The sequence below is a fragment of the Mustela nigripes genome, unplaced genomic scaffold, assembly GCF_022355385.1.
Source record: "Mustela nigripes isolate SB6536 unplaced genomic scaffold, MUSNIG.SB6536 HiC_scaffold_75, whole genome shotgun sequence".
NCBI lineage: Eukaryota > Metazoa > Chordata > Mammalia > Carnivora > Mustelidae > Mustela > Mustela nigripes.
In genome coordinates this window covers 4,331,065-4,343,575 of record NW_026739490.1, presented here as the reverse complement: position 1 = coordinate 4,343,575, position 12,511 = coordinate 4,331,065, and the positions used below count along the sequence as shown (strand labels likewise).

Below are 12,511 nucleotides of genomic sequence, written 5' to 3'. Positions count from 1 at the left end.
CCCCACCAAATAAATAAATAAATAAAAATAAGAGGGTTAGGATGGGGGGGGGTGCCTGGGTGGCTCAGTCAGTTAAGCGTCTGTCTTCGAGGATCCTGGGATTGAGCCCTGTGTTGGGCTCCCTGCTTAGCTGGGGGTCTGGTTCTCCCTCACCTCCCCACATGTGTGCTCTTTGCTATCTCTGTCTCTGTCTCTTTCTCTCTCAAATAAAAGAAGTCTTAAAAAATAAAAGAGGTTAAGATGGTATATGTTATCTGATTTATTATATTAAAAAAATAACTGGGGGGTGGGTAAGATCACCAAAAGGAAATGACAGAGCAAAGCTGACTTTTCATTAGTAACACCAGAAGCCAAGCGAGTGTGGAAGAATGTCTCCAAATGACATCAGGAGGAGAACTGCCAGTCTAGGATAGCATGCCCCTGAAACCACCTTCCAAGAATGAGGACAGAAGGAAGATTTCTTCCGATGAGAAGGAAATCAGAGTTGAGCACCACAGACCTGTACAAAAGAAATGTCTGCAGGATGTGCTGGGAGAAAGTTAAACTACCCAGAAGGATGGACTGAGGAATAAGAAGGAAGAGTGAGAAAATGAAATGGTAAGCATATACACATCTAAGCAAATATGATAAAATAACAATTTGTGGGATTAAAAAAAAATAGACAAATTGCAAGTACTGAGAGGCACCATACATCATATGTCAACCGCCTATGACCCAGTTGGTTACTCCATCAAATGCTGTACTGACTCTCTTTCCAGGACACATACACTCTCACCTTCTGGCTGCTCTGGCTCAGTGTTCTCTATTCAACGCTCTCCATTTCCCCACACCTCTTAAGAGCGGTGCAGGTCCGCCTCGGTCTTTGGGCCTCCTCTCACGCCTTCTACACTCACTCCTTTGATATCCATCTTAGTCTTTTTGAGCTGCATACAAAGCAGCAGAGACTGGGTGTCCTAGAAATGACAGAAATTTCTCAGAATCTTCAAGGCTAGGAAGTCCAAGATCAAGGTGCCGGCAGATTCAGGGTCTGGTGAGAGCCCCCTTCCTGGTTCGTAGATGGTGCCTTCTCACTCTGACTTTACGTGGTGGAAGGGGCTAGGGAGCTCTCTGGGGTCCCTCTAATGAGGACTCCAATCACCTCTCAGAGGCCCTACCTCCAAATATTGTTTTAGGCATTAAGATTTAACATATGGATTTTAGAAGGACACATTCAGACCACAGCAGTGATCTTTTCCATCATGGGTTCATCTTAACACCATGATCTCAGAGCTCTCCTGGGAGCCACCAACTCCTGTATCCAGTTGGTTGCTTACTCGGCGTCCCCACTTGTCTTGGCAGCAGTCTCAGAGCTGACCTATCCAAAGCTGAGCTGTGGATATTATCCCCCCAATACCTCTCCTGGGCATATCGCCCCCAACTCCGTACATCATCTGAGCCGCTCCAGGCCAAACTCCTGGAATTGTGCTTGGTCCGTGCTTGCTCTCATTCTCATCGGACAATCAGTCCATCAGCACATGTCTTTGGTTCTGTCTTCCACCCCTGCACACCCCTGCACCGCTGTCACCGCACTAATCTAAACCACTGTCCTCTCACCTCCCCCATCCTTCCCTGTGCTGCAGCCACAGCGGTTCCAGAAGTCATTTTCTCAACCAAATGGAAAGAAATGAATGACACATTTGGGGGTATGGAGACAGAGTTCTAAAGATGGCCACCACGATTCCCCACTCATGGTTTTTCAGTCCATCACTATTCTAAGTGCTGCTCTGAAGGGATTGGGCAGAAGTCATACAAATCCCAAGGTAGCTGAGACCTTAAGACACTGAGGGGCTTTTCTCTGTGTGGTGGCAGAAGAGGAAACATGCAGAGGACTTGGCACACCAGCACTGATTTGAAGCTGGAAGGACTGTGGGAGGAAGCCTCTGGAAGAGAGTGGCCCCTTGCAGCAAGGAAGTGGGAACCTCAGACCTATAGTTGCAAGGAATTGGATTCTGCTGGCCACCTGAGGGCACCTGAAAGAGCTTTGAACAGATCCTTCCCTAGAGCCTGCAGAAAAGAGCCAGCCCAGATGCTAACTTGACTTCTGCCTGTGAAGATAAGAGCTAAGATCCTGGAGACCTTTGAGAGATAAGAGCTGGGAATTTCCCAGAACTGATGGAAGGGATGAACAGATCTATATCTGTAAGCAGGAACTCTACGGAGCTCTTCTGGACTTCTGACCTGCCCAGCCGAGCTAGACAATAAATAAGTGCTGCTGCAATGTCCACAATAGCCAAACTATAGAAGGAACCTGGATGCCGATCAACAGATGAATGGATAAAGAGGATGTGGTATATATACACAATGGAATACTCTGCAACCATCAAAAGAAATGAAATCTTGCCATTTGTGACGACACAGATGGAACTAGAGGGTATCATGCTTAGCGAAATAAGTCAATCAGAAAAAGACAACTCTCATATGATCTCCCTGATATGAGGAAGTGGACTTGGGGGGCAGGAAAAGAATCAATGAAACAAGATGGGATCGGGAGGAAGAGAAACCATAAGAGACACTTAATCTCATAAAACAAACTGAGGGTTGCCAGGGGGAGGGTCGTGGGGTCATGGACATTGGGAAGGGTGTGTGCTGTGGTGAGCGCTGTGAAGTGTGTAAACCTGGCAATTCACAGACCTGTACCCCTGGGGCTAATAATACATTATATGTTCATAAAAAGATTTTAAAAGCTATAAAAAAAATAAGTGCTGCTGTAAGCAACCAAGATTACACAGCAATAGAAACTAATAGAGGGCATCTTTAAAAATCACAAGGGGGATGGGGTAGCTGGGTGATGGACATGTAGTGAGCACTGGGTGTTATATAAGACTGGTAAAAGACGGATGAATCACTGACCTCTACCTCAGAGGCCAATAATACATTATATGTTAATTAATTGAATTTAAATTTTTATTAAAAATGAAAAAAAAAATTCAGAAATGAAGGCTGCATCATTAACATGTGAGAAACCCCGGTTTAGGTAGTTCTTTGTTATCTCCCACCAGACTGTTCCCAAACCCATTGCCCTGGAGCCGTGTTTTGGCAACAGAGCTGCTGTCCTCTCTGTGTTTGTGAGGCTCCCTCGAGGCCTTGGCGGAATCCCTCCTCCTGGGCAGTCAGGTGAGTGGATGAGGGCCGGTGACGAACAGGACGGGAACATGGGTGTTCCGGAGGCCTGTGCCTACCTCCCGTCATTGTGAGGATCCGGGGGAGATGATCCCATTGTCCCTGGTGTTCCCTGCACTGTCTGCCCTGAGGTCATGGTTCCTTCCCAGGGATGAGCCCGGAGCACCCCGCTCCCTCGGCCTCCCAATGGTGGTGACGCTCCCGGCCACACCTTCCCTTGCTGCGCTTTTGCTGGCTCTGGCTTTTCTCCCGTGCTCAGCCCTGACTGGAGGCCTTCTGCCCTCCAGCCATATGCTCATCCACAGTCGTCTTACCTACTCTAGTGGCCCCAGCTAGCTCCTCCAAGCTGGCCACCCTCAACTTGGTATTTCCAGCGCTGCTCCATTTCTTTCATCTTTCACTCTGTTTTAGACAGAAGGCACAAACAGCAGTTTTAACAACCTATACGACGTCTTAGAAATGTACTCACAATCCACCAGTGTTCATTGTTCTCTTTCCTTGCCAGCCCTGGCCAGCTTTGTTGAAATAATTGTATAGATCTCATTTTTATTCTTCTTTTTTCATGTAACTATCATAAATATTTTAATACTTTACTGCCCCACGTTTTTACCAGTTTCTTTTATGCAATTCCGTCAAGTACACAGATCATGATTTCAATAGACATCCTCTTATCAAAGGCTAAGGAGATATGGAATACAGTTTTGGAAATATCCTGATTCATTGTGGAATACTCTGAGGGATGCCTCAGACAAGATGCACCATACGTTTTAGACAGCTTTCAGTTGAACTGATTTTGAGGGTCAGGGTTGCCTTAGCCAGAGAAAGTCTCGTGTCTGTGATAAAGTATGTCCTGGAATCCTTGCCCAGCCCAGAGCTCCGCAGCAAGTGCAGCCCTCAGATCCAGAGCCTCCTCCGGCTGAGCTCTTGAAATGGTTTCTGGGTCCTCAGGAGTGAGACCTTTAGGCTCAGCCAGGCCAGGCTTTATTGTCTTCATTTCATAGGGGAACTGCTTGATTTGCTCTCACCTGGGAATATGAGTTCAGCTCCTAAATCAGCCTTACCCATGTCAAGGTCAGAATGACGCATTGACCTGAACTCCGGAGCATTGTCTCCTGTCACTTCCAGCTCAGCAAACTTGGCCCCTGCTCCCTGAGAGCAAGGCCCTGGCTAGAGTAGGGAAGTGACAGGCTTGCCATACTGTGGCCTTTCCTGCCCAGCCCATCTCCCTCAATTCCTGATGAAGGCCTGTTCACTGCTTGAGATTCTTCCCAAGTAAGACCCCCCCCCCCCCATTTTAGATGGTTTCTTCTCTACACCCTATTTTAGATGGTCCTTCCTCTGGACTCCCAGAGCACCTGGCTCTGCCTTTGCTCAAAACAGTGTCTCCGAACAGTGGATTCCCCACTGCACACCAGGCACTTTACATAAAATCTATCCCCACTGCCCCCAATTCCTCCATTTTATAGGTGAAGTAACAGGCAGCCCTAACATGGCCTCTGAGAACCTCAGCAGGGCTCTGAGCCTCCCCTGGCTGGTTCCCATGCATTGAGAATCCAGCTCTCCACACCTGTGCCTTCCCCACCGAACATCAGGTGAATCAGTTCCTAGTACAAAATGAAGAATGGAACCACTAGTCCCTAAAGCAAAGGTGGTGGAGGCGGTGAGGTGACGAGCCAGGTACCATTCTCACATGTTCTTGTGGGTTCACTCACTGACTCCTCACACATGCCCTGTACGTTATTGTCCCCATTTTACAAATGAGGCATGGGATGGTTAAAGATCCTTAGGTATTCCAGATTCTGGCCCCAGAGTCTGTCCTAACCTGTGCCATAGGATAGATAACAAAAATAACTAGTGCTGGCTGGGTGATGTGGAATGAATCGAATTTGCTGCTTTCTCTTGGCACCCTTCTGGAGGCCTGCAGGAAAAATGTAGCACTTAGAGCGTGACTGTATTCTTGTCTTAGTGCTCCAACTGCCCGGCAGAGCTCTTTGCTTCGTTGATCTGCCCAACAGCAAGCTACATCTGTTGTGTAAAAAGTCGGGGGATGGGGGGGAGGAAGTATATGCATTTGTGTTTGCATCAGTAAACCCTGAAAGAATATATAAAAACTATTGAAAGCAAGGCGGGGGTGGAGGGAAGCACAGTGTGGAACGAAGGAAGGTTTTTTTCCCTCTGTACTTATTTATTTGCTCATTGCACCCCAGGAATGTAAAAAAACAAAAAACTGTCTTCTGAAATTATGTTTAAAAACAAAGCAAACTGCTCCTCACCGTGTGTTCCCCGTGGCTCCCCCCAGGTCTCGCGGTGGCCAGCGCCCTGGTGGACATTTCTCAGCAGATGCCAATAGTGTACAAAGAGAAGTCAGGAGCCGTGAGAAACCGGAAGCAGCAGCCCCCCGCGCAGCCCGGGACCTGCATCTGAGGCTGGGCTGGGGACTCTCCGTGAGCGAGCCTGGGGGGGCGGCGTGCCGGCGCCGTCTGCAGGGAGGGGGCAGGCGGGGAGACGCTGCGTGGAGCGGGCCGAAGACTGGAAACCCTCGACACATCCGACTCCTCTGCATGTTCACAAGCTTTCTTTGCCGGTTTCTCCCATCTGTGCTCCAGCATCTAACCTTTTACTTTTGCATAGGAAATAATGGATTGAATAGCAGGTCCAGGGGGGATCCAGTTGTTGCTGGAGGAGGCCGGGGCAGAGCCAGTGAGAGAGCTGGGAGCGACACTCAGGTTCACTTGCGGAAAACTGTTCTTGGGGCCGTCTCAACTTGCAAAAAAACACAAAAGATGTAGTGTTTACAAGTAGACATTCACCAACAGTCATTCTTGAACCATGGTCTTTTAAAAACTAGTCAGATGAATGAATTTGTTCTCATCTGAAGCCTGCTATCTTTTTTAAAAGATGTGCTTCTTATTCTCGCACGACGTAGGCAGATCTCTCTCTTGCAGGGAGTAGCTTTTTTCTAGTTGAGAATTCACAATGGTCCATCTCTTTTGAATCATATCAAACAAAGATAGAAGGGGGCTATTTTAAATGTCAAGGTCAGCAGTGTTACCTAGAATGTAAACTGATGTAATAGGTAGTTTTCTATAGCAACTTGATTAATTTAGTCTTAATCCATTTGAAATCCTCTCCCTTTGTCTCTCTCTCTCCCTCTCTCTTGTCTCTCTCTCTTTCTCACTCACACACACACACTTACACACACACACTAAGTGCCTAGACTTGAAATAGATCTAGCAATTGGAGAGTTAGTAAGCCTAAGTTTTTCCATAATTGCATTCCTGCATTCTTACAAAATTTAAATAGCTACCATTGGCAATCTGCTCTTTTTCTAAAATCTAATTTGCAGCCAGGAAAGAATTTTCTCACCCCAGGGAACGTTTAACCTAGCAGCAGGGACTGAGAGGAAAGCAGAAATGACCAAACTGTGAAAGCTCCTGCTGATGTTGCTGTCAAAAGACACGAGCACTAAATAAGGTGTGGTCCTCTTGTGCCCCCTGCCCCCCGCCCTCCACTCTAGGCCTGACATTGGCTCCAGTCCTTCTGGCCGCTCCTGCCAGGACACCACTGAGGAAGGGACTCGTCCATGTCACGTGTCTCTCTTGGGCAGAAAAGAGCATGCCAGCGCTTGGGATTCCTGCGTCAGAGCAGCAGTGTGCCCTGTAGCCTGCCCTGAGTTGCTGGGTCATCCTCAGGCTGCGGGTGGAACTGCATGGCCAGAGCCTGGACAAGGACCTGGAACGGTTTGGTTTGCCCGCTCTCCTCCAGGAGAGGCTCAGCTTGGCACCCGCATCCACCTTCCCAGCCCTGGGTGCTGGCTGTGGGCAGGGCAGTGACCACCGAGAAGGATGAAAAGCACATGGAGAAAATGGATGAGGCGGAATAACCATGCCATGTGGAAAGTGACCACACTGAAGTTGGGCAGGGCGGTCTTGCTCTTCTCCGCAGCCCGCTGCCTGCGGGTTGTGGGGTCCCTGTGTATGGTGCTCTGGATTCTGGCATTATGCGGCAGCCTCCCCAGGTCTCCCTTTCACTTCAAAACTTGGGTTCTCTGGCATTATCCCATAGGGATGGATCTCTAGATGACCACACTCGTTTGTGAGTTTGGAGAAATTAATACCTCGAAAGAGCAAAGACTGCAGCATTTCACCTTTAAATGCAGTGCCTAGAGTAGGAGTGCTGTCTCTTTCCCAGCACCAACCCCTCACCCATGAAGAGTTTCCTGGAAAGATGTTTCCATGGAAGTTGAACCCTAAAACACTATCTGATGCACAAAACACCTCTACTTGGAGACTCTCCTCTCAAAAAGCTGCTTTTACACATCATTGGCAAAGAGCAGACAATTCTAGATAAGACCCCTTCTCTTCCAAGCTTCCCACACCCCTGCTCCACATCACGGCACCCACAGAGAGCCTGTCGCCGACTGGCGCCTTCCCCCTGTAATTGCCATGAGGCCTCTTGGCAGAGAGAGGGAGGCCGCTGGAGAAGGAACGCCCACAAGGAAAAATCCTTGTTTGTTCAAAGGACCAGTATTTCTTTGGCCAAAGAAGTCTCTTCCCCATGGGTTCCCAGGCCTTGAAATAACATGCACCGTGTCCCATAGCCACCTGGTTTGTTGTTGTTTTTTTCCTAAAAGATAGTTTATTTTTAAAAAGGAAGGAAAAAGGAGCAAGTGATGTTTACTTATGCTCCAACAGTGGAGAAACAGCTGAATCCACCTGCTTATCCTCTGCAGCCAATGGCAAACAGCTTCCTCGGGGCTCAGGCCAGAGGAAGGGAGTGGCAGGAGAAGGAGGCCCTCGGCTTAGGAGCCAGTTACCCAGAGGGAATCATCTGGAACTTCAGAGAGACGGCTGCGTGTCACAGGAGAGCCTGTATATAAGTTAAAATAGTCATGAAAACATTGATGTTGCACTTGTACATAATTATACAGTAGTGTCCAGAATGTTCAGACTTTCAGAGTGTACATAAAACAGAAAACTATGTTAATGTTATTTTTATTAAATGTAACGGTGTCTGAGTTTTACCTGATATGTTTTTGTGCCACATACCGATATCCAGGTCTGAAGAAGTCCTCTCGTTGGGCCCTGATACATTGATAACAAAACCGGGGGGCGGGGGGGGAGGCATCCCCATCATGCTAGTGTGTCCAGATGCATCTGGTACGAATCGGTTGATTCTAAAACAGAAATCGTCCGTCAGTACACAAAGGAGAAATCAGGCCTGGAGCCCATTCAAACAGCGTTATGTGAGGAGCATCAAAGGCGGTGGGCCTGTTGCTGTCAACCACTGCTGGCTCTGCAAGGGAGTCATGAATCTGTTAGCCTCTTGGTGCTGTGTCTGGCCAGGGATGACCAGTCTTGTCCTGAGAAGCGTTTCTCTTAGTCTCTCAGTTCAACGACCCTATCAGATTTTCTAGAAAGGGATTTTCCAGGCTGCCTTTTGTTCCGTTAGGTCCACAATTTGAACGACCGTTTCCTAGGAGGGTGATTCCCAGTGCTGAAAACCGGGGGTGGGAGGAGGGTGGCTAGTTCGCTGATGGATAGCTCCGTTTCCTCCCGGAGAAGCGCGCACAGCCTGGCCGCCTGGCCATCTCCCACTCGTCCTCTTAGAGTTTGCGGAGAAGTCTGCGTTCCCTGTGAGATCACCTCTAAGAGATGGGAGGAGATGTAGCGAGAAGGCAAACCATAGGTACTCCCTGAGCCAACCTGGAGGGAGAACCGCCCTGGGCAGGAAACAGCAGAACATCGGGCCTGAAGCTCCCGATGGGATACTCACTGGGAGGTCTGGGGCGAGCTTACAAGAAGAAAAAAGACATGGGACCTTTTCAGTGCACCTCACTCCTTCGGTTCAACGGAGTGTATCTGAGGAGCGGTTGGGGGTTCACTTCCTTGGGTGCTGGTATCATTTTTCGAGAACACCCTGGATCCTTTAGTTTCTTTCAACCATCCACACCCTCAATGAATACTCACTAAGCACTTACTAACAACCTAAGCTAACGCAAAGGGCAGTGACCAAGATGGAAAGCTCTTTGGAATGACAGCAAAACCCAACTCGGCGCCTCTCATCCCAGGAGAACTTTTCTCTTGGTGGTTTCTGTGAGAATTGGCCGCCCTGAGGACAGACCCAGGAAGGCAGAAGTTCTGTCCTTGGGCCAAGCGCCAGTTCTCAGTCTGAAATGTGAGCCCAATTTACCAAACTTGGCTCCAATCATAAAAATCACCGTGACGGCAGGCCTGCCGAGAGACATTTTCCCGGAATCATCCAAACTCCTAAACACCCTTACCTGCAGGGAGATGGTCTGGAGTGGAGAGAACTGGCGCCTTCTCTTTCAAAGGCAATAATGGAATTGACTTTCAGTAACTGAAATTTGTGCACAAAACATTCTAAACACTAGTGAAGCCTGTTTCGTTGAATTAATTCTGGCTCTGGAAATGTTTTTGTTTTATAGGTATTTACGGTTTTTGTTTTTGTTTTTACTTTTGGTTTGGATTCAAGCTTAGTTTGTTAATATGTATAATTTAGCATCTCTTGCACTCATGTAAATATGGAGTAAGTATTGTAAACTATTTCATTGCTGGGGACTGTGGGTGTTATACATACATTTAGGACTGCAATTTTTTGGTATTTTTTGTATTGTAAAATAACAGCTAATTTAAGCAGGAACAAGAGAATTAAGGGAGGTCTGTGCATTTTAAACACAAATGTGAAGAACTTGTATATAAACAAAAGTAAATACTATAATACAAACTTCCTTCTGAAATAAAAGTAGATCTGGTAAAAATGTGGTTGTTGCTCCGAGCGTTGAATTTTGATTTTTTGTTTTGCTTTCTCTTCCTTTATTTTTACAGTTTGATCATTAAAACCTTACAAAAAGGGGGGAAATGCTTAAAATGGTCACCAGTTTTCAGACTGTCTAAGAGAAAGCCCTTGGCATTCAGTGACGGTCAAGGTATAAAACCAGCAGGGTGGGCCCCTTGGCTACCTTTTGGAGTCAGGGGTACAGGGAGCCCTGCGCAGCCTGTGAGCAGACTCCCAGTGTCCCCACTGTAGCCAGCGTTGCCCTTGAAATGACTGTGCTGGGGAGAGAGAGCCGTGTAAGAGCAGCTCTGCCCTGGTGTGGGGAGGGTTCCCAGAGTGGGGGCCGACAGGGGTGGGGAACAGTCCAGGCCGAGGCCCAAGCCACCGCAGCTGCCCTTGGTCTTTGACTTTCTCGTTCTCTCACAAGTTCCTGAATGTTTAGGTTTTCCAGACTGCTCAATCTCAGGTGTGCTGACAGGTCAAGTACTCCACGGCCATGGCATGTCCTGGGATGTTTCCAATGTTCTTCCCACCCAGAGAGCTGTGTCCGGGGGTGTAGCTCCTATGCGTGGAACAGGGTCAGAACAGTACACTTGGGCACCCTGGTATGGAGGGCAGGAGTCCTAGAAGGAAGATCAGCTTGAGAGGAATTGAGAACTGAAGAGGAAACAAGGAAATGCTGTGGTTCCTGTAGGGGAGGGAGATTGAGGCATTAAGTCCCTCTGGCCCACCAGCGCATGGGACTGGGCTGGGGAGGTAAATGGTTGGACTGGTGGCCATTGCTAGGGTGGAGAAGACCATGAAACTGTTCAGGGGGAAGGGCCATGGGAGCCACCAATTGCTTAGGACAGGATGAAGATCTGTGAGTGTGTGGTTTGTAGCAGAGACAACGCCCTGTGTTCACCAAACCTTTTAGAATTTGCCTTTGGGAATATTTATAGCAGCAATGTCCACGATAGCCAAACTATGGAAAGAACCTAGATGTCCATCAACAGATGAATGGATAAAGAAGATGTGGGGTGTGTATGTGTATATATATATATACACACACACAATGGAATGCTATGCAGCCATCAAAAGAAGTGAAATCTTGCCATTTGCAATGATGTGGATGGAACCAGAGGGCGTTATGCTGAGCAAAAGACAATTATCATATGATTTCCCGGACACGAGGAATTTGAGAGGCAGGGCGGAGAGTTGTAGGGGGTAGGGAGGGAAAAAATGAAAGAAGATGGGATCAGGAGGGAGACAAACCATAGGAGACTCTTAATCTCAAAAAACAAACTCAGGGATATGGTGGCTGGATCCCTAACGCCAGGGACAGGCAGAGATAGGGTGACTGGGTTATGGACATTGGGGAGGGTATGTGCTATGGTGAGTGCTGTGAAGTGTGTGAGCCTGATGATTCACAGACCTGTACCCCTGGAGCAAATAATACATTATATGTTAATAAAAATTTAAAAAAAGAAAAGAATTTGCCGTTGAACCCACAGGTTAGGTGGGGGGCCATAAAGTGAGCTGTGGCTAAAGAAATGTTGGAAGAAGTGATGGACACCAGTTCCAAACTTGGCCCATGCAGTGCTCCCACAGGGGGCTCCCTGGAGGTCAGGTGCCAAAGAGGTTGGAAAGCGTGTGGGTCCCTGAGTCACCAATTAGAGGTAAGTCACCCGCTCAGCAAGAGCTGTATGCCGATCTTTGCAGCACTGAAAGGAAACTTCTACTCTAATCGACTCACTGAGATTTGGGATTTGGGGCTTTGTTACAACAAGTGGCTTTTCTTACTCCCGCTATACAGATTGGTGCCCTGAAGCTCAGCGCAACCATCACGGAAACCTACAACGCAGGGCTTTGCCCTCGGTTGTGGCCAGGTGGTAGGCAGGGAGCAAACAGATGGCAGCAGCAGAGCAGCTGGGATCCCTGACAGGCAGGGGCAAAACATCTGGTAGGCTGTTCCAGCTCGACAACTTGGAAAGCAACCTATGTGTCTGCTGACTTTTTAGCTCAGAGGGAAGACGGTCTAAAAAGATTTAAAAAAAGAAGAAGAAAAGAAAAGAAAAGAAAGAAAGAAAGAAAGAAAGGAAAAGAGAAGAAACAGCCCCAGAATGTGGCATGCATTGATCATTATCGGCTGTTCTCGGCAAGGCGCCACAAGGAGGAGTTGACTTCCAGAAGGAATTAGCCACTTTACAAGCTGAAGGGAAAGGGACCCTGAAATCCAGGGTCCCGCAGAGCTGGAAAAAGCCAACTCCTCTTGCTTCTGGTCTCCAAACACTAAGAGGCGCTCACGATCCACCAAGATCCAATAAGCCTTGTCCTCCCAGGGTGAGAAGGTGAAGGGTGTGGTGTTCCTGCCTGGGACTCAGAACCTCAAAGCCAGCATCTTGAGGGAGAGACCAGAAGGAAGCAAAGCTATAAAGCCAATTTCAGAATGGCGTCCAGGAAAGAATCAGGAATGTCATCACTGACCCTAGACCTGCCTGGGAAATAAATAAAAAAGGGTGTGTGTGGGGGGAGGGCGGTGAGAGGCTGAATGGCTCAGTCGTTAAGCATCTGC

General features: G+C 48.1%; 1 protein-coding gene across 2 annotated transcripts in view; it reads left to right on the top strand.

Moving 5' to 3' along the window:
- Positions 1–9,940, top strand: part of LOC132008141 (attractin) — a 149,082-nt gene extending 139,142 nt beyond the window's left edge. The window contains exons 28-29 of one of the 2 annotated variants that reach the window (XM_059386536.1): positions 3,039–3,153; positions 5,459–9,940. In XM_059386536.1, coding sequence (XP_059242519.1) covers positions 3,039–3,153; positions 5,459–5,583 — 240 coding nt within the window. In that variant the 3' untranslated portion in view covers positions 5,584–9,940. Of the gene's footprint in view, positions 1–3,038; positions 3,158–5,458 lie in introns of both variants that reach the window. The other variant, XM_059386539.1, reaches the window with a different exon arrangement.
- Positions 9,941–12,511: the final 2,571 nt, after the last annotated feature.